Source organism: Trachypithecus francoisi, unplaced genomic scaffold, assembly GCF_009764315.1.
Source record: "Trachypithecus francoisi isolate TF-2019V2 unplaced genomic scaffold, Tfra_2.0 Lachesis_group18, whole genome shotgun sequence".
Taxonomy (NCBI): domain Eukaryota; kingdom Metazoa; phylum Chordata; class Mammalia; order Primates; family Cercopithecidae; genus Trachypithecus; species Trachypithecus francoisi.
In genome coordinates, this window is record NW_022681463.1 from 57061182 (window position 1) to 57088950 (window position 27769).

Below are 27769 nucleotides of genomic sequence, written 5' to 3' on the forward strand. Positions count from 1 at the left end.
GACTCCATAATTTCCACAATATCTGTTGGTTACATAAATCAGGATCACTGGCGCCATCTTAGAGACGGGCTGCCACAGTGATTAAAACAGTTGATGGTTTGTCTAGCATGGCTCTTACATTTTAGTTGGAAAGAGACAGAGTTAAAATTACAAAATAAATGAGATAATTATAGATTTTTGTAAGTCATGTGAAAGGACATAGGAAGAGAAGGTACTGTGTGTTGTGATGGAGAAGGGGTGGGTACATGCGCTACTTTAGGTAAAGTTGTCAGGGAAGGCATTTCAGCCTTTTAAATCCAAAGATGAGAGTGAATAGCACTTTTATTTCCTGTTAACACCTCTCTGTGACAGGTACTATCATGGGAGGTTTCAGTAGCTTGGTTATGGTAACACAGTAAGCAAGTGGCTGGGCAGGATTCTGAAGTCAGACTCCAAGAGCCTTGCTTGTTTTTAATCAGCAAGTTCCCAGATTAGTAATAAAGTTAACTAAAGAGCCAAGCTGTGTTAGCTGTTAGGTTTTTGCCCCCTCTTTAAGCATAGTGTAAGACTGCATGAAAATAGAGAATTTCAAGCAATATATTTTATTCTGTATTTCAGGTATGTATTTGTATAGAATTGATTCTATAATGAAAAGGAATTTTTGTTTGCTTAATAATTCTCCTGGATTTCGTGAAAATTTCTACTCCCTTCTGGGTTCTAATGAAGTATGTTTATGATCATATGTAGTTTTTTCATACTTGTGAATTGTAAGATGACTAATTACAATATTTTCCTTTTATTTTAAATAAAAAAATCACTGCCCTTGTTGTTTAAAGTGTTGTAATACTGAAAACCTCAAACACCGAGTTTTCACTTTTACAGTGATATACTATAGCTAAAAATTCAGATAGAGTTTTTGAAACTTTTTTTTGTTCAATTTTTTCTAAACTGTCATTACTGATTATCAGTGTGATTACTCAGTATGAGATAATACTCAGTAGGGTGCTCATTTAGCTTCCCCTGAAGATAAGTAATATTAATTTATAAAACTTAGTATACCCCAGACACAGTCAAAGCCATATTAATTAAGTGTGGTGTACCATCTCCAAATTGGCATTATAACAGAATCTCCTCAGTCTTGCATGTGTTTAATTCTTCAATAACGGCAAATTGTTTGTATACTTCACCTCTCTGGCTTGTGTTTCTTGCTCAACTTTAAGAGAAGAATTTCGTATAAAATTATGAAAATTTTACATGAAATAGGAAGTGCACAAACTGTAATACACACACATACACAACCCTCAGCCAAATTGCCAAATACAAGATAACCAACTTATGGTCAATATTAGGGGGATTCCTGTCATATTTTTATGTAAAAAGTATTTTTAAAGTTTGCTCAAGTGTTCTATTGTGCCTTGGTTTAAGCAAATTGTGTGTGCAATTTAATCAAAGATAGATTAAGAGTGATTTTTCCATGTGTGAATGGAGTCATAGTAACCTCTCTTTTTAAAAATGAAACTTCTTTTAAAACATGTAAAATGATTTGATAGTAAAGCTCACTTTGCACCTAGCTTTATAATAGTGCCCACATTTTGTAGAATCTGCCTGGAGTGCTCCATAGTGCATGGAATGCTTTTACTTTTAGCCTGAGGTATTCACTGGTTGCTATTCCAGTATAGGAGGAAGTTTCAAGTTGCTATTCAAGTTGCTATTCCAGTACAGGAAGAAGGATTGTACTTACTTTTTTTTATGTTTCTTTCCTTATTTTTTCTTTTATCCCTTCTTTTCTGGGAAAAGGAATAAAAGCATTATATTGAAAATGTGAAATACTGATTGATCCTTTTGTATCTCATATTACTATTTTGCCCATTGTGGATTTAGAAGCTAGAAGAAGGGAGTGCTATTTTTTTCCTATCTTGCCTTCATCCGTCTCTACTAGTGGTAGTGTACAATTTTATTTTTCCATTTGGGTAAAATTTATCTTTTCCCCAGAGTTTTAGGTGCTAAGCTTATGGGATAGGTGTGATAATTATATTTTATTATTAATATTATTACCTTTACAAATTATGTTATTGGTACAAGTATGGTTTTACTAGCTTTACCCTTGAAAACCTTAAGGGCAGATTTTTTCCTTTGTCCTGTTTTTGCGCTCAATACTATGAAATTGTTAGGTACAAAAGTGTTTTGGAGCTTGTTCTTTTATTTTTTAGACATGCAGTTTCCTCACTGTAAGGATTAAACAAATGTATTCAACCTAATGCTGCATTTCAAGCTCTTAGCCTGGTGCTCTTCATATAGAAAAGGCTCAGTAAATATTAGTAAAACTCTTGTTAATTTTTATGACTTTTAAGGATTCTTTTTAAAAAAGTTTTGGTTTTTGGTGAAAATTAAGATTTTATGTCTTTTATCACTGTTAGAACCATTAAGTTATGCATTTACAATTAGCTTGTGAAGTGCTTAAGCTTATTATTCCCATTTATTGACATGTTTACATTTATAATATTGATGTTGCATTAATGAAGTTTTGCTTAATTTCACTTCATTATAAGTTTGGCATATTAATTAAGCTACACTGGATTGTTTTGGAGGGTGTGTGTATGTAAAGAGCCAGGATAGTTTCTGTGCTTAGGAATTGATATTATCTGCACAGAAATGATGGCAATGAAGTAGTGACTTGGGAGATAAGTAACCAGTCCCATTTCCTAAAACAGTTTTTTTGGTTTCTCTCAGTTTTTTAAAAAAACATCAATAATGAGGGTACAAATATACACAGGGATAGTATCTTCTGGACATATATTCATGTGGAGACAGTTTTATTTTTCTGAGTTATTCCAGAGTAGGAAATGCTTATGGTGGTGAGTTAGATGCCACTCTTTTTTGCTATTATAATATATTTCATATACCTCCTACATTTTCTGTATAGCTATATAATTACCGGTTTATGTGCTTGTCTCCTCCACTTGATAATTATTTAAGGTAAGTCTTATAAAGGCTCATTTATCTTTGTATCACCAACGTCTAATAGACAACTGTTGATTGCTCTTCATTTCTTTTTGTAGATCTGGGATTTCATTCCAGAACAAGTTAAGAAAAAGTTATATATGTATCACTTCCCTACAGCCTGAAAAACTTCTTTTACACTTTTTGTAGTACAGGTCTGCTGGAGACAGATTATCTCCGTTTTTGTCTGAAAGTGTGTTTCTTTTGCTTCTACTTATGAAAAGTAGTTTCACTGTATATGGAATCCCAGGATAACACTACAGTTGATCCTGGAACAGCATTGATTTGAACTGCACAGGTCCCCTTACACACAGGTTTTTTTTAAAGAAATATATTGGAGATATTTCGAGATTTTCAATAATTTGAAAAAACTTGCGGACAAACTGATTAGAAATATCGAAAAAAGAGATAATTCTGTATGTCTTGAATATATTTAAATAGTAGTCTATTTTCTCACTTAATACCGTAAAACATTTACAGATCTATCATAAAAAAGTTAAAATTAATCAAAACTTATACGCACAAACATGAACTAAAGATGGTGCCATTTGCAGTCAAGAGAAATGTGAACAAATGTAAAGATGCAGTATTAAACTATAACTTTATGAAATTAACTGTACCGCACACTATATTACTGTGTTAATGTTGTAGTCACCTCTGGTTGCTATTACGGTGAGCTCAAGTGTGTTGAGTATCTACTTAAAATGTCATGTGGCACTAATCATCTCCACTTGAGCAGTTAATCTCTCCAGTAAATTGCATATTTCAGTAAAAACTGATCTCTTGCAGTTCTTGAGTATTTTTCATCGTGTTTAGGGCAATACCGTAAACCCTGAGTAACACCATGGGACCCATACAAAGTGCCACTAGTGATGCTTGAAGTGCTCCCAAGAATCAGAGAAAACTCATAACATTACAAGAAAAAGGTGAATTGCTCAATACGTGAATTGTATAGATTGAGGTCTGTAGCTGCGTTGGTCACCATTTCAGGAGACAATTCATCTTGTAAACATATGATGTAAACTTACAGTATTGATAAATATAGTACAGTATTGTGAATGTATTTTCTTTCTTTTTAATAAAATTTTGTTTTCTCTAACTTATAAGAATACAGTAAATACATTTAACATACAACAGTGTATTAATTGACTGTTTATGTTATTGGCAAGGTTTCCAGTTAACAGGAGGCTATAAGTAGTTAAGTTTCTGGGGAGTCAAAAGTTATATGTGGACTTTGACTGCCCCAATCCTTGTGTTGTTCAAGAGTCAACGCTACCTTTCTTTTTTTTTTTTTGAGATGGAGTCTCACTCTGCCGCCCAAGCTGGAGTGCAGTGGCCAGATCTCAGCTCACTGCAAGCTCTGCCTCCCGGGTTTACGCCATTCTCCTGCCTCAGCCTCCCGAGTAGCTGGGACTACAGGCGCCCGCCACCTCGCCTGGCTAGTTTTTTGTATTTTTAGTAGAGACGGGGTTTCACCGTATTAGCCAGGATGGTCTCGATCTCCTGACCTTGTGATCCGCCCGCCTCGGCCTCCCAAAGTGCTGGGATTACAGGCTTGAGCCACCGCGCCCGGCCAACCCTACCTTTCTTTCAGCACTTTAAAGATGCCATTCCATTGTCTTTTGCCACCATTGTTTCTGATGAGAAATTAGCTGTCATATCATTTTTTTCTTGTGTATATAATGTATTTTTATTTCTCTGGCTGTACTTTTATGGTTTGCTGTTTATTTTTAACTTTCAGCAGTTTGACCATGAAGTGCTTAGGGGTACGTAGGGTGTGTGTGTGTGTGTGTGTGTGTGTGTCTCTGTGTGTGTGTCTTTTGTATTCTTTTTGGGTTTTGCTGAGCTTCTTGGATCTGTGAATTGAATTATACATATATATATATTTAATCAATTTTGGAAAATTCTTAGTCATATCTTCTGAAATATTTCTTCTGTACCATTTCCACTCTGTCTTCTGCTTCTGGACCCCTGTTACACTTGTGTTACAACATCTGATGTTGTATCACAGATCATACTCATTTTTTTTTCTATCTCATTATTTTGTTTGTGTTTGAGTTTGGAACTTTCTATCAATCTGGGTTTAGGTTCACTGATTCTTCCTCAGCTTTCCAGGTTACTGTTAAGCTCATCTAAGTAAATCTTCATTTCTGATCTATTTTTTGTTTCTAATTCATCCTTTTTTTAAAAAAAAATAGTTTCTGTGACTTTGCTGCTGAAATTATCTCATGTGTAATGTCTACTCTTCATTATATCCTTTCAGGAAAAAAAATGCCAATTTTAGGGTTAATGTAGAGTTCTCTTTTTGTTTTCAGTTCTACTTCTGGCCATTTCTTCAGGAAATCTCTTTGACCAGGCTTTGCCCCAGCCTTTAGATGGCATTATGACATGCTCTTTGAAAGTCCATAATGTGTCATGGGGATTTCTCTCCATTCTTTTGCCTAGTCTATGGCCTTTGGAGGGCACCTGTTTGCATATGCCTTATGGAGTATTCATACAGCTTTCCTGTTCTGCTCTGAAGCATTGGCTTACTACCCCATTCAGTTGGTGAAGACTAGGGGAAAGAATTGGTAGGTGGGTATAGACTTGCCAAATGGCTTGGGCTTCATGTGGGGCTCCTTGAAATTCTAATGCCAGCACCCATGGAGCTATCAATATTTCCTTAAAAATTTGGCTGACTTTTCTTCACCCTTGTTTAACTTATTCTTCTTCCTCAACTGTTTGTCAGGGATAAGAGCATCTTGTCGTTTTCTGGTATTTGATCCTTGTAGGTTTCTTTGGGTCCTCAATTTTCTGTTGGATTGACAACAGCAGCAAGTATAACTTTATACGTTTTCTGGTTTGTTTTGGTCGTTAGAAGGAGAGCAGTGGGCCGGGCGCGGTGGCTCAAGCCTGTAATCCCAGCACTTTGGGAGGCCGAGACGGGTGGATCGCGAGGTCAGGAGATCGAGACCAACCTAGCTAACACGGCGAAACCCCGTCTCTACTAAAAAATACAAAAAACTAGCGGGCGAGTTGGCGGGTGCCTGTAGTCCCAGCTACTTGGGAGGCTGAGGCAGGAGAATGGCGTAACCCGGGAGGCGGAGCTTGCAGTGAGCTGAGATCCGGCCACTGCACTCCAGCCTGGGCTACAGAGCGAGACTCCGTCTCAAAAAAAAAAAAAAAAAAAAAAAGAATGAGAGCAGTGGTGTTTTTTGACAACTTTCTAAATCCTACAGGAAGCTGTCATATTCTTAGTACTTTAATGTTTAAGTGATATTAGGTGGACCATGGGTGAGTGCAGTACATAGTATTTTTCGTAGACATTATCTTCACAGTAAATTTAGAAACCTATTTTGAAAGATAATACTTACCTTTACATCTCATTATTTGAAGAAATCCTATTTCTTTAGTGAATTGAGTAAACAATACTGTGACTTAATTGTCCTTTTAAATTGAGACTTTGAGGTATCAGGTGTTTTTAATGGCTATACTAGCTCTGTCCATTAAAACTTTTTGCAATGATGGAAATGTTCTATATGCATTAGTTTGCTGGCCACAAGCTACATGTGGCTCTTGAGCACTTGAAATGTAGGCTAGTTCAATGAAGGAACTGAATTTTTAATGTCATTCAATTTAATTTAATAATCATACATAGCTAGTGGCTACCATAATGAATGGTACAGGTTTATATACAGTATATGTGGTGAGAATAGTAGCTTAAAATGTATACAGCAATGATGAAAAACTCATGGAATTACTGTGCTGTTTGAATATACTTCTATTCTTGATGCCTGGTTCAGCTTAAGACTTTTTGCATTTTTTATTGTTGAAACATTGTATGACTCATGAAGTGTATGAGTCTGGGTTCTTTGTGAGCAAGAGAACTTGTGAAATTCAAACAATTTTGAATAAATGAATTATTAGCTTGGTAAACGAATATCTATGCTTTTTTGAAATGTCAGCAAGCTATTTGATTATCTAGTTATAGAAGAAATCTAATTGCAACAAAAATCTAGCTTATTTCTTAAAGCCTTAACCATTCTGCCGTGTAGATATTCAAGAAGTTTGCATACTGACCAGCCTGAACAAAGATAAATAGTTTATCAGGCCAATAAACTATGAAGATAATTCAATTCCTAAAAATTCCTAAATCATGTTCCCCTCCCACCCCCACTCCAAGAGACAGTATGCATTATGGAAAGGGCAATAGGCAAAGGGGCCAGGAAGGGGTGGGGGATGTGGCACTGAGTGCTAGTTTGGGACCAACCCTAAATTAAGTAATCTTTCTAAACTGCTTAATTTACTAATATATAAAGCAAAGGTCACCTGTCATTAGAATCTCAAATCTATGTGAGGTTTTAAGATTAGAAGGACTCTTTCAGTGTTGTCTGAGCTCTCTTCAATCTTTAGATAGAATGGTTACCGAAAAATTTTCACCACTCTTTATTATTATTTTTAATTTTAAATATTCCAATGCTAAATGCCTCCTGATGAAATCACAATGATAACGCGATTGGCCCTCTTTGTTTTTCTCATTTTTGAGATGAGATAAATGTTGGGAAAGGAAATACTTAACGTGTGTCATTCTGTCTTTCTTTGTAGCTGGACAAATTTGCCAGCATAAGAATTCCAGGAAGCAAGAAAGAGAGACCTCCACTTCCCAACCTGAAGACGACATTTGCAAACAGTGATTGTGCAGCGGCACCTTTAGAGATGATGGAGAACTTTCCAAAGCCATTGTCAGAGAGTGAACTCTTAGAACTTTTTGAAAAAATGATGGTAAGAATTTGATTCTTTAGGAAATGTTTGAGGAAAAAGCCTTAGCTTTTGCTCATGTTAATGGAACTCTAAGCATTTTTGGTAGTCATATTCCATGGGCTAATTTCTGATGTCACTTAAGATAGCACTTTGGCCACAAAGAGTTTTTGGATTACAAAAATATGAAATCTGAAGAAAAACAACCTACCATGTTTTGGTTTCGTAGAGAGTATGTAAAAACAAATACTCCAAAGTATCGAATGGTATATTTTTGTCTTGAGTAGACTATCTAAGTCAGCGGTCCCCATCCTTTTTGGCACCAGGGACTGATTTTATGGAAGACAATTTTTCCATGAGCGTTTCGGGGGTGGTGGAGATGATTTTGGGATGAAACTGTTCCACCTCACATCATCAGGCATTAGTTAGATTCTCATAAGGAGCATGCACAATTCACCATGGGTTTGTGTTCCTATGAGAATCTAATGCCACTGCTGATTTGACAGGAGGCGGAGCTCAGCCAGTAATGCTGGCTGGCCTGCCGCTCACCTCCTGCTGTGTGGCCCAGTTTCTAATGGGGTTGGGGATCCCTGACCTAAGTGGTCTGAGTCCAGTCCATGTTAAAATGATAGTCATTGTGCTCTACTGTTTTCTTTGTTACGGGCTGGATCTTAGACATGACTTGTTCTATTCTTTCCTTAGTTTTTAGGATAACCAGGTTCTTTATGCAACATTTATGTCTGTAGAGACTTGAACTCACCCTTAAGTCTTTTTCTGGGTGCCTAACCTTTTTCTAGTTAGCTTTTGTCTCTGTTAATGAGGCTTATATAAAGATAACTCTCTTCAGTACTATCTTTGAGGACTCAAGATCGTCAAGTGCCGTTTTCTCCCATCCATGTGCTATGTATTGAACCACTCACCTAAGTTATCCATCCATGAGATTCCAGGATGGCACTCATATGGTTCACTTGTGGCTACTAGGTTAAAAAATTTCATCATAGGCCGGGCGCGGCGTCTCAAGCCTGTAATCCCAGCACTTTGGGAGGCCGAGATGGGCGGATCACGAGGTCAGGAGATCGAGACCATCCTGGCTAACACGGTGAAACCCCGTCTCTACTAAAAAAAATACAAAAAACTAGCCGGGCGAGGTGGCGGGCGCCTGTAGTCCCAGCTACTCGGGAGGCTGAGGCAGGAGAATGGCGTAAACCCGGGAGGCGGAGCTTGCAGTGAGCTGAGATCCGGCCACTGCACTCCAGCCTGGGTGACAAAGCGAGACTCCGTCTCAAAAAAAATAAAAATAAAAAAAATTCATCATAATTGTTGCTGCCATCTGAGTAAGTGGACTAAGTAGCCCATTTATGTTAAACATTTATGGAGGCCACATTTTATTTTCAGAAGTTAAAAGTACAACTACCTAGGAAGTACTGAATATAGTTTATGCTAGTTTTCTGTTACTCTTAGCTGGGAGGGGGCTAATACTATAAATTTTAATATTATTTAGAGGTCAGATGAATATCAGCATTTTTGAAATGTTTACAGAATACTTTTTAAAATAACTGGGCCACATCACTTTTTCATCCTTAAGCAGGTCTACCTATTGGCATTAGATTTTGGTGATTAAATCCTCACTAGAGTAACTCAGCAGAAATAAAATGAAATTGTTGCCTTCTCAGGGCTGTCCAGTTTGCTAAGGGACGAGATAGTTACAACGAAGGCCTTTTTAAAAAATAAGGAACAGATTCTTTCTTTCCCTTACTGATTCCTTGAGTATATTACAATACTCTGTAGGGAAAACCTGCTGTTGATTCTGAAGCTGAAAGGCTTTTGAAGGGTATTGTTGCCTTCTTTAAATGTGGATTAGGATATTTTTCAAACTTCTCAGCATACCATATTTTTGACAAATTTAGAGCTATTTCTATGTCTGTGGAGAATGCTAAATTTATACTGGCTTGATTTGTGGCTTATACATATCTGTTACATTTTTATTAGTAAGAATTCTCTTGAGAAAGCAACATTAAATAATCAGCCATGGTAACCTTTTGGCATTTGTACCTACAGAGGCTTTATACCATTTAAAGTTTGCATCTAGGTTCTTTGCTTTGGCATTGTACAATTTTTAAAATGATTGTTCTTATTTATCATTATCAAAGGTATTTAGTAATTTTTACATGAAGTAACAACTTTGTTTTGAAGAACACCTCTTTTCCCTCCTCAAGACAGTCCTTTGAAAGACTGTGCTGACTTGATTACTTAATGAATGTGAAGTATAGTGTAATAACTTCAACATTTGTACTCATTTCACTTGGGAAATTGATTTACTTCATCTCTGGGTAATAGTTTAGTTTCCGTGTGCATTCTTAAAAGTGGTGTTGAATTTTTAATTATACCTAAAGGCTTTTTCCCCTGTTTGTCTTTAGGTGAAAGATGAAATTCTAGCTCAAAGCCCATATTGGTTTCTGTATGAGTATTAGATATATGAAATAGTTGTATTCGTCACTGCATTTACAACTTACGTTTCTAAAGTCAATTTCAGTGATTACTCCAGAACTCTTAGATACTTGTAAGTAGTTTCTTTTGAACAAGGTGATATAATCGGTATCAGTTGGAAGTGGCTAGTTTATTCCAACTGTTGAACAACCTTTAAATCAGCCCTCTCAGCTTATTTTTCTTCTGACCCTGGTTAAAAGTCCCAGGTGGGTTCCAGATATTTCCTGTCAGTTTCAGATAATAAAAATCCTAGCTTAATATAAATTAATTTTCACCCAAAGAAAGCTGCTCCTTTTCCCCTGTTCAAGTTTGTTCCATTTCTAGTCTCCGGGAGGGGCAATTATTGGGGATGTGGTTGGCCTCTTCTGTTTCTCCATCTTGCTTTTCCATTCTTCCCTATTCTCTGGGCTGAATCTGTCTCTTCTAAGATTAGATTGGGGTAGGGGGAGGGAAGGAATGAGCACTTGCTGGCCTAAGGTATCTATTGGTACCCTAGAGTGTTGTATTAGTTTCCTATGGCTGCTATAACAAATTACCATGGACTTTTTGTTTAAAGCAACACACATTTATTATAGTTCTGTAAGTGAGAAATCCTGGTCGGCTTGACTGGTTCTATGGCAGTCACACACCATGTGAAAGAAATGTGTGTCACTGTGACACACACTTGTTTACTTTACTTTTCCTAATTTTCCTTCTCTCTGGCCAGTTTTTTCCAGTTTACTCTCCATATCCCCTCTTCTATATGTTCTTTTACTTCCTCTGAGTGTTGCCTCTGCCTCTCAGTCTTCTTATCTTTATATACTTGAGTTTTCTGCGCACTCCTTTTGGGGGACTGGAGCCCTTTCACATTGTAGAATATCTTTTATATTGTGACACCTTGGTATGTCTTCTACAGAAGAGCAGTTATAATCCAGCTCTCTAAAAGATGCTGAACCTCAACACATCAGAAAGTGAACTCATCATATTAAATACACCCCCCCAACACACCTACCCACCCACTCACCAAAATTTCTGCTTCACTCTTAATTCCCTATCTTAAAAGTCCCCACTGAAGTCATACTTGGGAGTCATACTTGATTTCATTAAGGCATCGGTCACATCCATTTACTTCTCTATCCTTATTAGCTCTTAATTTTATTTCCCCCCTGCTTTAGTTCAAGCTTTCATGTCCTCTTATCTAGGATATTGCAGTGTTCTCTGCCATTTATCTCCCTTTATGCCTCTGTTAGAGAATTCTTATACTTCATTTTTGTATTTTTTTTTTTTTTTGAAATGGAGTCTTGCTGTGTCACCCAGGCTAGAGTGCACTGGCACGATCTTGGCTTATTGCAACCTCTGCCGCCTGGGTTCAAGCAATCCCTGCTTCAGCCTCCTGAGTAGCGGGGACTACAGGCACACACCACCATGCCAGCTAATTTTTGTATTTTTGGTAGAGATGGGGTTTCACCATGTTGGCCAGGCTGGTCTCGAACTCCTGACTTCATGTGATCCACTCGCCTTGGCCTCCCAAAGTGCTGGGATTATAGATGTGAGCCACCGCGCTTGGCCTTATACCTCCTTTAAGTCTTAGTTCAAGCATTACTCTAATTATCTTCGCATGTGTTCTCTGAGTTACGGATCCCTTAAACCTGCCTATCAGAACTGCTTGTGTATGAGTCCATTGTGAAATACATTCTTTTTTACTTTTCATTTTTTAGATATCTGTCTTCCCATTAGATTAAATCCATGCAGTATCATCCATTGGTTTATCATAGCAAACAAATGTCTGTTAAGTGCAGCTTCCTAATGTAGATTTCTAGGATACTGTATTTCTCTTCACCTTAGACACTATACCTAGATGGAGATTAGCTTTAATTGCTAGTCAGCCCAATAACACAAAAATATTAAAATAATGAAAGGAAGATAGCTTTTTTCATGCATTCATACCTTTTCTTCTTTTCACTATCAGTTGAGAGAATGAAGGCTGTGCAAGAAAGCTCATCTATCAGGATGCTATCATTAACAGGCATTAAATGAGTGCCAGTGATATCAAAATCATTCTGACAAAAATTATTTTAATTCTGGACTTCCTGTCTAGAATTGTTGTAAGCGTAGAAAAAATGACCTGATAAAATTGCACAAAGTACTTAAGTATGAATAGTGATGTTCTATTCTTTTATTGGGAAGATGTTTATCAGGCTTTTTTGTAATGTAGGAGAGAGCACATTTATAAAATGCCATCATCATCTCTTAAGCATATGTTTGAAGTATGTCCTGGTAGTAAGAACTTAGATGACCTACTGTCTAATACATATATTGGCTTTTCAGTGTGGGAAACCTGGTTTGGATAATACCAAAGACATTAATATTTGACTTTGAAACAATTTTCCGTGTATAACATAGAGTGGAATCTAATTTTGTCCTGCAGTGTTTTTTTTAATTATACAGTATTTCAGGCATACCAAAAATATAGAACATAATATTAAAAATACAACCACAGGTATAATTGAACTCCCTTTTGTAATTCTTCTAATTCCCACTTTTATCTTCTTTTCTTCCCTGAGGTGAACAGTACCCTGAATCCAATAGTTTTGGTCCCATACATTAAAGAAACTTTCCTTTTTTTTTTTTCTATATAAGAATACAGTTGTATGGAACAAAACCTTTTTTCTTCTGAGATAGTTGTTGGTAAATTGCTGATTCAATGCCCCACAATCCTCTAATACTTTAGTGTATATTTTCTACAAGTAAGGACTTCCTTCTATATAATCACAATACAACCACCAAAATCAGAAAGTTAACACTAATCAATTTCTACCTCAGACACTATTAAAGTTTTACCAATAGTATCAATATGCTCTTTATAACAAAATAATCTAGTTCAGAATCATATGTTGCATTCAGTTACGTGTTTAAAATCTTCTTCAGTCTGGAATAGTTCCTATGTTTCCTTGTATTTTATGAATTTGACAGTTTTGAAGATTGCAGCTGGTTGATTTGTAGAACATCCCGATTTGCATTAGTATTAGACTTTTTAAGTTTTGCAAGTAAACAAATGTGAACAGGATATCTCATACTTTAAAGATTTATATTTTTCTGATTATAAATGTGTCCGAACATCTTTTCACATGCTTATTGGCCCTTTGGTTTACTCTTCTGTGAATTTCCTGTTTATATTTTTGCTCATTTTGTTGTTTGAGATTTCCATCTTTTTCATATTGATTTGTAGAATTTCCCATATAGCCAGAATAATACTCATGTGTTCAGTTTTTATGTGTTGCAAATATCTTGTCCTAGTCCGAATCTTGTCTTTTTACTTTTGTTAGTGGGGGAGCTGAAGTACAAAAATGTAAAATTGTGGTCAAATTTATCAAGCTTTTTATGGTTTGTCCTTTTTGTATATTATTGAAGAAAGCTATCCTGACATCATAAATCCATTCTCCTATATTTTCATTTAAAATTATTAGAAATATATATCTCTATGCCTGATGTGAGATCTGGATCCAATTTTTTTCCACATAGTTTTTCCAACAGCATTTATTTGAATAGTTCATTCTCTTTTATGATTTGTAATATCTCTAGTGTTATAGATCAAGTTTTTGCACATGTGGGTTTGTTTCTGAGGTTTGATTTTTGTCCATCAGTTGGTTTGTCTAATTCTGCATTTATGTCTGTTGTCTTAGTCACTGCAACTGTATAATAAACCTTAATATCTAAGAGCCCTTTTTCCAGAGGAGAAAAGAAGAGCTCAGGTGAACCGATAAAAATCAGATATGACCATGTTCTTTTGATATTTTCGGTATAGAGGTGGGGAAGATTCATCTTGCTAAGCTTATTCCATATTGCTACTCTTAGGGTACATACTAATGGCAATTTTTCTTTCTTTCTTTATTCTCTTTAATTCTTGGTGTTAAAAACTTACGCATAGCTATTACATTGGTCAAATAAATGAATACCTATTGTGTTGAGTGTGCAAGGAATATCTTAAGGGTCAACCAAGGGTCTGAATGAAAAGAAAAACCAACAAAGACCCCTTTGTGTTCTCTTAAGTGTTTATTAACAACCGTAGATTTCTACCAGCAGCTTATTTCAAGTATTAGTATTCTTTACAACTCTACTTTCCTATATCATGAACATTTTCTATTTCTTACAAACTAAAAACGTATATTAAGGCTTGACTAGATAAAATGAGAGAGGTTCTGTGGGAATGCTTTGTTCTGATTTATTACTTGTCACTGTTTTCCCTCTCCATTGAGTAGAAATTGAAAAATTCAGGGAAAGGTGGTTTAAAAGCAATCCAAATAATAACCCAAGTATGAAGAGGAAGAGGGAGAGAGTATAGTAGTTCAAGGCAATTATCAAGTTGATTCATGGGTTGTGTTTGTCAGGGGGATAATGTTAATGTTTAGTTGTTTCTTCTAGATCCAGATAAATAAGAAAATAAATGATTTAGGTGTATTGGATTTTGCCTGGTGGGATTTTTTAGCACCACTAAAATGGTTAGAGGGAGGAATTTTAAAGGGATAAATGTTATGGTAATATTTCAGCATGCTGTTTCACCAATTAGGAGCTGTGCAGGCAATTATTTGTGTATACCTGTGAAGGCCTTTTCTCAGTCATGTTTTCTTCTGTAAAAAAGTTGGCCTTAAGAAAAAAGTTGTATCTTAAGTCAAATGACCATTTTATCCTTTATGTAATTTATGAAGAAATTATCATTTACTTAGAAAAGTTGAAAAACAAATATATGAATGAAGGTCCTTTTTCATCACTGGTAGTGGTTTTTTTTTTTTTTTTTTTTTTGAGATGGAGTCTCGCTCTGTCCAGGCTGGATGGAGTACTGTGGTGCGATCTCAGCTCACTGCAAGCTCCGCCTTCTGGCTTCATGCCATTCTCCTGCCTCAGCCTCCCAAGTAGCTGGGACTACAGGCTCCCGCTACCACTCCTGGCTGATTTTTTTGTATTTTTAGTAGAGACGGGATTTCACCGTGTTAGCCGGGATGGTCTCGATCTCCTGACCTCGTGATCCGCTGGCCTCGGCCTCCCAAAGTGCTGGGAATTACAGGCATGAACCACCACGCCTGGCCAATCACTGGCAATGTTCTTATCTGTAGGATTACACAACAGTTGTCTGTGATTGTAGGTGCTTATGCATATACTTGAACAATTCTGGCAAGGTTACATTCCAAAATAAATTAGAGTTGTGCAGCTTTCTGAATATTCAGCTCACTTCTTGTGTGTTCTGCTAAAATTTACAGTGTATGAAAGAAAAGTGATATTTAAATTTCTTATTTTCTCATTGTGTATGTCTGTGTGTGTGTGTGTGTGTGTGTGTGTGTGTTCCTTGATACTACATTAGGATAAACTGAAATTTGTTTTTCAATTAAGATAGTTTACACTCTTCCCATATTCTCCAGTTAGAATATTTGGCCAAAAAGTAGTGTTTATGAGTTCATTACCAATCTCTGGGTAAATGTCATTCTTTGGCTGCTGTTCTATTAATGAGCCAGCCATCTGACTTTCTTTTAATTTTAATGGGAATTGAATAATCCAGTGTCTACTGGATAATACGGTGGAATTTCAACCCCACTTATGGTAAAAGCAAAAAATATAACTTTTTAATAATCACATTTATGTTAAAAATGATTATTTAAAGGTTTACTATAAGGACATAGTAAAGCTCATAGGCAAAATATTTTATAGCTGTTTTAAGCTTTTTTATAGCCTCAATGTATTTATAGACATCTTGAATATAGAAAAGTAGTAATAAAGTTAATTTTAAGTTCCAGGTTCTTGGTAGTATTTATCTTTTAGTTTTCTAATTATGTCTAAACACAATCTAAGAATAAAATTTATTAAATTGCAGAACTAGATGAGATTCATTTAGTCTGCCCTATTCGACAGTGTATAATGACCCTGAATGAGGTCATGAAATCTTCTGTTTTTTTAATTTGGCACTGAGCCTTTCATGGTAGTAAAAACCTTAGTGTAATGAAAAGCTTGACCATTTGATATTGTGTGATGTCAAAGATGAATTCAAATGTAGTTAAGAACAGAATTACACTTTTAGCAGAACTCTGGATAAAATTGTGCTTATATGATGTTGAGCTCTGTCACAAGAGGGGAAATTAGGGGATCATTGTGGACCTCTTAAGATGCTTAACCAATTTGTGGCTTTAATAATATAATGCTAGCAAAACAGAGACTGCTACCAAGAATAATTATGTTGGCTTTAACCCCTAAAACAAAACATAATGTTATTGAAATTAGATGATTGCTGTTGACTTAGTATGAATAAATGTTTGGTTTTGCTATGGCAGTGCTTCCAATTTTTATCTTCCAACATTATGCTTATTGTTCCATTATAATACTGTATTTCCCGTATCCATTTTGTAATGCTAGTCATGCTCTGCCTGTCTGTAGTGTTTTTCCTTTTTGGTTGAATATCCTTCCACCTGACCATCTTCAGCAACTTGCTGCTTGTATATATTCACTTAATTCTGCAAATAGTCAATCATTTTAAATTTAATCTGACTCTCCATAGTGTTAACTGTCCTGCTCAACTTGATGTATGTAAATTTAATGAGCATGCTGTCTTGTAAAATCCACAGCCATGAATGAAAATATTGAGTCTAATGTGTGTAATTCAGTTGGAAAAATGTCTGCTCTCTCCTTGCTCTTCTCTGCTTGATTGTGCCTTAGTGCTCCAATAAGTTGCATGTATGTGCACAGGTACTAAATTACATATTTTCCCCCTCTGTTTTTCCAATAAAATGTGAAAAATATTTATTTTGTACTATTTTTAAAAAATCAGTCTAGTAGGGACTTAGGGTCCCTAAAAGCAGTAGCAAACTGGCAGTTTGCTGGTGTGTGGGAACTTCTGACCCCATGCAACTTGTGGGAAGACTGTTTGGGAATGTCTTAAAAGTTACTTGCTTGACCTGGTTTCCAGGTCAGGGCTGCTGCTGACTAATTTGGTGTCCTTGCGCAAGTTACAAAACAGGTGTATGCTTTCATTCTGGATGGACACAGCACCATACAAGGTCACAAGTTTGGAAGTTTGGAAGGGATGATGGAGTGAGTCTGGAAGGGACCTTGACCCCATTCATTCCTCAACCAGGTACTGCTTGGCAGGGGTCAGTTGTTATATTGACTATGTTCTAGGCCACTGAGGTTTAGTGTGGTTCTGCTAGTGTTCCCTGGAAAAGTGGTGGATTTTAGCTTGGCCATCTCTGTGTCAGTGCCACGACCTGAAGATTTCTACCTCCAGAGTTGGAACTTATTCCCATCGGTGTTATCTGAAGATTCTTGAGAATCTTAGGAGCAGCAATTGCTCAGTGTTCTAGTCTGAGGCTGTATCATCTCCAGCTTCAGTTCCATCTCCCAGAAGATTACCTGCATCTCATATGTTTGTCCTAAAATAGGATGAGCAAATTCTGTTTGAGAACTTTTCTGTCATCTTCTTTATTTAGGAAATATTTAAAAAGTGACCATTGTGTTCCATGCACAGTGAAGGAGGCAGCATATATAGAAATATTTCTTTTAAATGTTATCTGTGAGGGAGAAAACAGAGAGTTACATATAAAGAGCCAGAGTTGAGGGAAGTTTTTTTGTTTAATTTTGATCCATTAAAGATTAACTTGCTTATATATTGATACTCAACCAACTGAGAGAATTTAGTGAAATAAAATAGAAGAGGATAATAGACGTGTAATGCCCTTTTTGGAGGTGGGAGGAAAGGGGATCTCGAGCAGAAATGAATAGGAATGTCTTTGGATAGATGCATTGGTTGGGTAGGGAAAGATATTAGTGTGCAAATAAAATGGTAAAACAGAAGGAAATGGAATTATAGCTTTCTTTTCATAAAGGGAATTGAAATTTATTTACTGAGAGTGATAGGCAGAAGTAGTAGTTTCATAGCTCCTGGAAAATAGCTAGGGTTTGAAATAAGTACCGTATGAAATGTGAAAAGAGAGACTAGTAGGATTTTCCATAAATGTTGTAAGAATTGATGAATCAACAGTGGCCTGCATTGGAAGAAAATGGAAGGGTCAAAAAACTGGAGGTTTTTATTGGGGCCAAGAAAAAGTGGTTTGGGAGTGGGAGAAGTGACAAGATGGAAGATTGAGGTCAGAGATAAGGATTATGGAGATTCTGATGGTGCCTGTGGCGGAGCAGGTTTTAGATAATGAAAAGGTACAGATGTGGTCATTAGAACTGTAGCTGAGGACAGTGGAAGTGGAGGTTGCATTGGCGAGGAAGCCAAGGACACTCTAGGGCAGGGGTGCCCAGTCTTTTGGCTTCCCTGAGCCACACTGGAAGAAGAAGACTTGTCTTGGACCACAACTAAAATACACTAACACTTTTGTAAAACATTATGAGATTATTAGAAAGTATTCGAATTTGTGTAGGGCCACATTCAAAACTGTCCTGGGTGCGAGCTGGACAAGCTTGCTCTAGGTCCATTGTGGGTGATAGCAAGGTGTGGAGTGACAGAGGAATCAACCCAAGTTGATGGCAGTGGACATGTTCAGTTAGATGGTACTAGCCCCAGGGAAATCGGATTTTAGATGATAACATAGATAAATAATATGGAAATAAGAATGAGGGAGATAAGATAGAACAGAGTTTAAATCTAAGTTAAAGAACATGGTCAACTTCCAAAATTTTCCTAAACCTCAGCTCTCGCCTCAATAAAGAGGACATACCTCAAGTTACTGAGGATTAATTAATGCTTATAAATGTTTAGCACAGTGCCTGGCTCAAGAATTTGACCATGTTTTAAGATTACAGGGGTACTAGAGGTCTTTGTAAAATGGTTCTGGGAGAATGGGTGAGAAGGTCAGTGCACAGAGCAGGTTTGGAATGAAAATAGGAGGAAATGTAAACAGTTGGAGAAGTTTGTGTTTTGAATGGAATTCTGTTACCTGTGTCTGACCTACTTAACCCTTCCTCTCAGGACCCTTGGATTTGTCTTGATTGTGGTTTCGTTAGTCTCCTTTCCTCCTTCAATTCAGTGTGTATTTACTATAGCCGAATATTCTACAAACCTCTTCTTTTTATTTAGGGAATATAAAAAAAAAATCTTTTTTTTTTTTTTTTTAACAATGATATTCTGTTTTTCTTTTTTTACCCCAAATGATTTATAAAAAGTTCTACTATTAAAATATTTTAATTTAGTCTTTTAAAATAACTTTTTATTTTGAAATAATTTTAGACTTACAAAAGAATTGCAAAAATAGTATAGAGAATTCTTGTATACCTTTCACCCAACTAACCCTAATGTTTACATCTTATGTAACATTAGTACAATTATTAAAACTAAGAATTGAATACTGAGATAATATTACTAACTAAACTACAGACTTGCTTCAGATTTTGCCAGTTTTCCCACCCATGTCCTTTTTTTTCCCTTCTAGAATCTAATCCAGGATCACATCTTGCATTTATTTGTCATGCCTCCTTCAGTCAATGACAGTTTCTTATCTTTTATGACCTTGATACTTCTGAAGAATTAGGGTTAGTTATTTTGTAGGGTGCTCTTAATTTGGGTTTGCCTGATTTCTTTTTTCCTTGTGATTAGATTGAGGTATATTTTGGTACGAATACCACAGAGGTGGTCACCCTTCTCATTATGTCATAGCTGGAGGTTTGAAATATCAGTATATCCTATTACTGGTGGTGCTAGCCTGGACAACTTTGTTAAGGTGGTGTCTGCCAGCTTCCTCCCTTGTAAAGTTAGTATTTTCCCTCTGTAATTAAGGAGAAAAAGGATATCTGCACAGTCTTAAAGTATCTCCGCAATTTATTTTGCTTTTTAGGTTTTAATCTAATAATATCATTTTATTTTTCAAATTGTTCTAGTTTTGGCCACTTAACAGTTCTTGCAGTTTGGCTCATGTCCTTTTGACTTCCTTCCTCCTTTCCTTCCCTCCTTCCTTCCTTCCTTCCTTCCTTCCTTCCTTCCTTCCTTCCTTCCCTCCCTCCCTCCCTCCCTCCCTCCCTCCCTCCCTCCCTCCCTCCCTCCCTCCCTTCCTTCCTTCCTTCCTTCCTTCCTTCCTTCCTTCCTTCCTTCCATCTTCTTACTTTCTGGTACCACACTAATTGGGTCTTTCTAATTCTGGTCTTTTTGGATGACATAGCTGTGTTCCCATGTATTGAATGAAAAAAAAAGTTTTCCAACTATTCTACTTCTGAAATCTATTCCTAGTACTAGTCAGATTAGCACAGTAAAACAGCACAGTGATTCCGTTTAGGTATAGATTTTAGTTAGAAAGTAATTGGCCAAAGGAAAACTATTTTTTTGATGTTGCAACTCTCAGTTTCCCCTGTCAAAACTGTGTCTACACATTTACAGGTGGTCCCCAACATATAGCAGTTTGACTTCACAATTTTTCAACTTTACAGTGGTGAAAGCAACATGGATTTGGTAGAGACTGTACTTCAAATTTTGAATTTTGGTCTTTTCCTAGGCTAGCTATATGCAGTCTGACACTCGTGTAATGTGGGGCAGAAACTGAGAGTTGCAGCTCCCCTGTCAGCCATGCAGTCATTAGGCTGAACGGCTCACTATACTGTGTCCCCAGCATTTTTTGGATATTGTGCTTTGTGTGTTTGCATCCCACCATGTCTACAAAATGTGCATCTCTGTATTCAAAATGTTATTATAAAATAGCATTTGTGTTAGATGATTTTGTCTACCTGCAGGCCAATGTAAGTGTTCTGAGCACGTTTAAGGGAGGCTAGGCTGAGCTGTGACATGCAGTAGGTTAGGTGTATTAAATGCATTTCTGCATTTCAATTTTTAATGGCTTTTTTGGGACATAACCCCAGTGTAAGTTGAACATCAGTATATTAGGAAGTACTATAAATGAGATAATTCATAATGTATATTGCTAACATGTTAATAGAACTTTAACATCAAAAACAATAATATGCTCTTCAGACAGATTAAAATTTTGGATAGGTGACTTGTCAAATAATGTTTTTGAATGAGATATATTCAGCCCGATAGCCAGTTGATAAGATTTTTCCATTTAAAGGGTAGAGATTTATTTCATACATCCATGGAAATTTTAACCTCATTCAGATTACTCACTGAGCCTTATGTATTTATGTTTTCTTTGTATTTCCTGTTCAATATTTTACCTGTAATAGATATTTAATGAGATACGTATATGTATCGGCATACTGATAGATTGAGGTAAATGGCCATTTTAGAGCTGTTTTACAATCTGTGTCTGCAGTGTCATTTTGTACCTATGCAGTGTGGTAGCACAGTAAAACAGCATGTTTTACTGACCTGTGTTTGAATGGAAGGATCTGTTAATACACAATAGTTTATATTGTCTTTTTTTTTAAGGTCATCTATATGTGTTTCTATATTTATTCAGTTCAATTTGAAAGAAGTCTTATTTTAATATCAAGTAAATTATTTTCAGATGGTATAGTGGGTACTGTGGGTACCCCCCCCCCAGCTCCTTTTTACCAGGTTGGTGCACCCATGCCCCAGGTGATGAGCATTGGCTTCTAATGGCTCATAGATGCCCCTTTCTCCAGAGATTTGCCCTCATCAGAACTAGGATTCTGCAGCTAATGACTAACTTGAGGTTGTCGAGGCTGGTTTCTGCTACCAGGTTATCCTGACTGTGGTGCATTTCAGGGTGAAGTGAGAATCCACCAGAGGCCACCTTTAGTATGTCTTTTTCCTCTTTTGTCTTACCTCCTTTACTCTATCCTGAGAGCAGCCCCACCTACACCTGAATCCCTGTTTCAGGCTTTGCTTTTAAGGGAAACTGACCTTAGATAATGGAGATACAACATGATAATTTTGAGGAAATATAAACTAAGAAGCATAAAAAATGATGACTTGCTCACTTCTCCCCCACTGACTTTTCCCAAGTCTAGTTTCTTAGATAGCCTTGGGAGATGCTTAACCCTTCTGGAATTGCAACATAAAATATGGATATGCGTTTTTTAGGAAAAAAACCTCCCAATAAATTTTCTAAGGACTTTGTGACTCCCTGAAGTTAAGTGCCACTGCCTCATGGAGTTTTCTTCTTTCAGCCTTGTTTTCCATAAATAGAAATTCAAAATATATTCTAAAAATACCGTACCCCTAATGCTTTCACTCATATTTTCTCTCTATTGCCCCCTTATTTCTTTTTCTCTCTCTCTCATTTTTCTTTTTTAAAGGGCAGAGCTTTTCTTACTCTTTCAAGTGCCATTTCCTCCTGGACATATGGAGAATGACCTGTTAGATGAAGTTACATGCCTAGTGGGTATCCCACAAAGGTTTAGGGTGTTATGTAATTGATTCCAAACTTTTTTTGTTTTGTAGTATTGTCTTAATCCATTTTTATGTTGCTATAAAGGAATACCTGAGACTAAGTAATTTAAAAAAGAGGTTTATTTGGCTCTCAATTCTGCAAGCTGTACAAGAAACATGGGACCAGCATCTGCTTTTGGTGAGGGCCTTCGGGAACTTCCACTCATGATGAAAGGCAAGAAGGAGCTGGTGTGTGCAGAGATCACATGGTGCGAGAGGAGGCAAGAGAGAAGGTGGTGGGGAGGTTCCAAACTCTTATTAACAGCCTACTCTCATGGGAATTAATAGGGCAAGAACTCAGTCGCCCCCACCCCAGGAAGGTCGTTAATCTATTAATGAGGGAACTACATCCATGACCCAGACACCGCCCACTAGGCCCTACTTCCAACACTGGGGATCAACTTTAAATATGAGATTTGCATGGGGCATCATCCAAATTAGAGCAAGTATTATTTGTCTCCTTTTTGTTTTTTACACTAGGACTGTCATCACACTTTTGTCAGGAAGGTGAGTGCCATATTTAGGCAAAAGAGGTCGGATAAACCATTGGAAGCAGCTGGGAGAACTTTGGGTTTTTCCCTTAATTTCAGATGTATCACTGTACTAGTCAGAGTTCTCCAGAGAAACAGAACCAATAGGATGTCTGCCTGTCTATGAGAGGGGATTTATTAGGAGGACCGGCTCACATGACTATAAAGGGTGAGAAGTCCTACAGTATGCTATGTGCAAGCTGGAGAACCAGGAAAGTCAGCAGCGTGGCTCAGTTCAGGTTCCAAATTTTCAAAACCAAGGAAGTTGTTGATGTAATTCAGTTGGAGGCTGAGGAGGTGGCTTAAGGCCTGAGAACTCCAGGGAGAGTGCCACTAGTGGAAGTCCCAGGGCCCAAAGGTTGAAGAACCTGTAGTTCTGATGTCCAAGGGCAGAAGAAGTTTGTCCCATTTCCAGAAGAGAGAAGGAGACTTAGCCTTCCTTCTGCCTTTTTGTTCTATTCAAGCTTTCAGCTGATTAGATGGTGCCTGCCCACATTGAGGGCGGATCTTCCTTACTCAGTCCACTGATTCAACTGCCAATCTCTTCTGAAAGGCATACCTAGAGATAATGCTTTACCAACTATATGGGTATACTTTAAGCCAGAAGATTAACCTAAAATTAACCAACCCCCAAAGTTAACCATCACAACCACTTTTGTGTATGAACTGGTGTTATCATGAAGATGTGTTTCCAAAAAGAAAGCAGAGGCCTTTGTAAAAAATTCTTTCTCCTACTCACCTTGAAGTTTTATTTCAGTCAGCCATAACTAAAGGACTTTCTGTTTTTTGATATTCTGTATATATTAAGTATTTTAATTTACTAAAGAGACTGGATAATGTTTGGCCATTAGCCTGAAAATAAAAATACAGTGAATAATTTAAAACATAATTTCCCAGTGCTCTCAGGTTCCCCCACGTTTTATAACAATTATCCCCTAACTATCTCATTACTTTCTTCCAGTGAAATTCTTTGTGGATAATGTTACCTATGTTCATAAATTAAGAACATCAATTTGTCTTACTGTACTATATAATAAAAATATGTATTTCAATTTAAACAATTGGCCATGACTACTCAAGAAGGTATAGTAAATTCACACTCTTGAATCTCTGCTTCATACCTCTGTGAGTATAGAAGTGGCATTGTAGATTGGTAGATTGATATAGTTGTGCTGTTTTGGGGATTCAGATACCACAAACAGTATTTCCCTGGGACATCTACATTTCAGAGATGAAGCACAAGTATTGGTAAAGCTTAAAAAAAGCACAGTGTAACTATAATTTACAGAATAGTTTGATTCTTGGAAAATTCAGTAAAGTAAAACCATGCAATATAAAGTATTTAATACGTAATCATTTAACGTTTTACATCTATTTCTGGAATAGGAGACTGACAGAACGTGTTTTCTAGTCACAACACTGCTGATCAAAACAGAAACTGGTCCAGACAGACTAAAGTATAAAAAAAAAAAAAAACAGCAAAAACTGGCAGATGGGGCAAAAGCAATCCCTAGCTGCCCTCATTACTCATTAGTATAAGACACTCCCACGAGCTCCATGACAATTTACAAATGCCATGGCAATGGCCCAGAAGTTACCACCCCTTTCCTAGAAAATTCTAAATAATAATTTACATTGACCCACCTCCTAATTTGCATATGGCTAAGTGGGTTTAAGTGAGTATAATTACAGTTGCCAAGAGCCCATACATTGCTGACTCTGGGCACACTGCCTGTGAGTTAGCCCTGCTCCGCAAGGAGCAGTACCATTCGATAAAAGGTTGCTGTGTAACACCACCTTGCCTTTGAATTCTTTCTATGATGAAGGCATGAGCCCCGCTGGGCTAAGCCCCAGATTTGGGGCTCACCTGTCCTGCAACAGTTCCATTGAATTAGGCTTAATTAAGGAGGATTCTTTCTCTCTCTCTTTTTAAGGTATGTGAATCTCTCTGTGGGGCACAAGGTAGTTTTTACTGTACAGGTCAAACTGTGATGCTACCCCTGTAAATGCTGGTAGCATCACCTCAATTATTGTGACAACTAACATGCCTCAAGAAGTTTCCAAAATTTCCAAAATGCTTCCTGTGTCGTATTACGGCCTACTGAGCCTTCCCTCACTAGCTTAGACAAGAAAAACGAAACAAAACAAACCTTGATTCACACAATTGGGTGTTTCTAACTAAAACAGCAAAAGTGACTTTACTAATTACTACCTTTTATTGTAGTGTCAAATGGAACAGCTTCTAAGATCTTAAATATTTCTATCAAGGTAAAATGAAGGGAATTTTGACTTTTAAGAGCTTGAAGGGTTTGGTAGCCAAGAATTGAGTCAGCTAAAGACATAAACTACAGTGTTTGATTAATGTAGCACCCTTATAAAATCTGTAAGAAATTTAACTTGCTAGGCTCCATAGGTGATCCAAAGTCCTGAATTTTATGATCCATTCTGAGTAGATACGAAGTTTATATACATTCAGATATTTTACATTGCACATTACAAATGACTCAGGGCTAAGTTCATGAGGACATTCATTTGAGCTGCCCTTCTCCTTTAGCCATTTCTGTCTTACCTCAGACGCCCTTTCCTTTGCCAGAACAGCCTCTTACTTCAGCAGCTTAATTAAGAGCAATTCATATATTTATGTGGATGTATACCTGACTTGAATTTTTAGTTAAAAATAAGCCTGTAGCAAGATCTTGGTTACTTAAACCCTTATTTTGGTTGGTGCTGTTGAGAAATGTTCGATTTTAGGTGGTAGCTGTTTTTATAAGTACAACTTTTATGTAACTTAGAACATTCAATAAGTTAACTAGTTAACATTTTTGATAAGAGTAGGGAAAAGACAAAACTAGAAAGTGCTTTGTCCTTTGCTGGAATCAGTACTGGATATTTGATATGTGCTTGCGGCTGTCAGAATCTGAAACTTGGTTGGTTTATTTACTTTTTATTTTTTATGACTCACACGCAGCTCTTTCAAAGCAAGTGCAAGATAGCTTCAGGTGCAGCTGTTGTAAAAATACATAAATATATTGAAATTGTGAATCCTAATGACCTTATGAATGGCAGAAATCTGCAACTGTCTAATTATCTATAGTGATGTGAATATAATTTTATTTGCCTGCTGTGAATTTTAAAAGTTCTTTTGGTAAGTATTTTACCTGTTAAAATGATCTAGAATACTTTCTTCTCTCCCTCTCCAGCTCTTTTTTCTCTCCTTCCTTCAGGCAGAACTACACGTAAATCATTCCAAAACAATTAATGCTGCTTTAGTCACAAATTATTGATTTTTCCATTCGTAGTGCATGTAGAATTGCTGCTCTACTTAGATTCTAAACTGAGGCATTTTAATTGTGTTTTCCAGGAAGATATGAATTTAAATGAAGATAAAAAGGCACCATTGCGGGAAAAAGACTTCAGTATCAAAAAAGAAATGGTGATGCAGTACATTAATACTGCTTCTAAGACAGTAAGTAAAACTGTCAAGTTGAAAAATACTGCCGAACATGTTTTAATATGGAAAACAACACATTTGTTTAATGAAGTGCTTAAGGTTGTGGGCAACTGTAATCAGAGGGCTTCTGAATATATAATTAAGGGCACAAGTATTATACATTTGTTTAAATTAAAAATATTTCTCATCTTACAACTTTTAAGCTGCTTGTGTTTTTTAGCTAGTTACATTGCTAAGAAACACTGTGGGGGGACTACTCTGTCACCTTTTCTTATTAGTGAATTAATATAGTCATTGATTTTTAATGTCACTTATAAATCAGAGTGATATTTGCATTATAGAAAAGTGAGACTGATTTTACTGTCTACATCAAGGTACATAATAGTGGCTTAGAAGTGTATCTTAGTAATGTGAATCTCCCTATGAATAAAATTATCTTGTAACAAATTATAAATGTTGGTATTAAAAGGAGCATTATGCCTCTATGTGGCTGCCAATTTTCTAGAGACACATGAAATATGTGGGCGGAAGTAATGACTAAATGTCTAAGAAACCATGACTGGCACACAGAATCAATTGCATTTATTTCATGGGAAAACAAATGAGCTTGACTAGTCATATACAAATTGTGAATAAATGGATTGGATGAAAAATATAAAATGGAAGCCAATGAAGAAGCAATCAGTAGAAAGACAGTAGAAAATGATTTTGGCTCAATTTACAACAGAATTGGATTAGGAAAAAGTAGCTTAACACACTAGTTTTCCTTATGTATTTTAACCTAAGTTCAGGTTACAAGAACATAAGTTATTTATACTTTAACTACGTTTATCTGCTAGACCAGTGACTCTGAGGTATTTCTTTTGGAAGAAAGACACAAGTGATGTTTAATTTTTAAACATGTCTCATGTTTTGGCAATTTGCTCTTCAGGTATAGAAATCACTATGAGTACTGTGCTTTTTTTTAGCTCTTTGTATAGATGGACTCTGTATCCCTGCTACTATGATACTGATACTAATTGCCTTTGTCCTTTAATGATACTTATATATCACAAATTGGTATTGGTCGGTTAAGAGTCAGAGCTCTGGTGTTTTGGATCTGCTTATGTATCTCTGCCTGACCTTGGAAATCTTATTTTACCTCTTTGATTCTCAATTTCCTTACCATAAAATGGGAATACCTACATAGTGGACTCATTATCAGAGTTAAATGGGCAGGCATGGTGGTTTGAGATGTCAAGGTGGAAGGACCTCTTGAGGCTAGGAGTTTGAAAGCAGCCT

General features: G+C 36.6%; 1 protein-coding gene across 2 annotated transcripts in view; it reads left to right on the forward strand.

Moving 5' to 3' along the window:
- Nucleotides 1-27769, forward strand: part of DIAPH3 (diaphanous related formin 3) — a 512593-nt gene that overhangs the window by 44591 nt on the left and 440233 nt on the right. For both annotated transcript variants that reach the window (XM_033177601.1, XM_033177602.1), the window contains 2 exons: nucleotides 7564-7740; nucleotides 26399-26503. In XM_033177601.1, the coding sequence (XP_033033492.1) occupies nucleotides 7564-7740; nucleotides 26399-26503 (282 nt within the window). The remainder of the gene's footprint in view (nucleotides 1-7563; nucleotides 7741-26398; nucleotides 26504-27769) is intronic.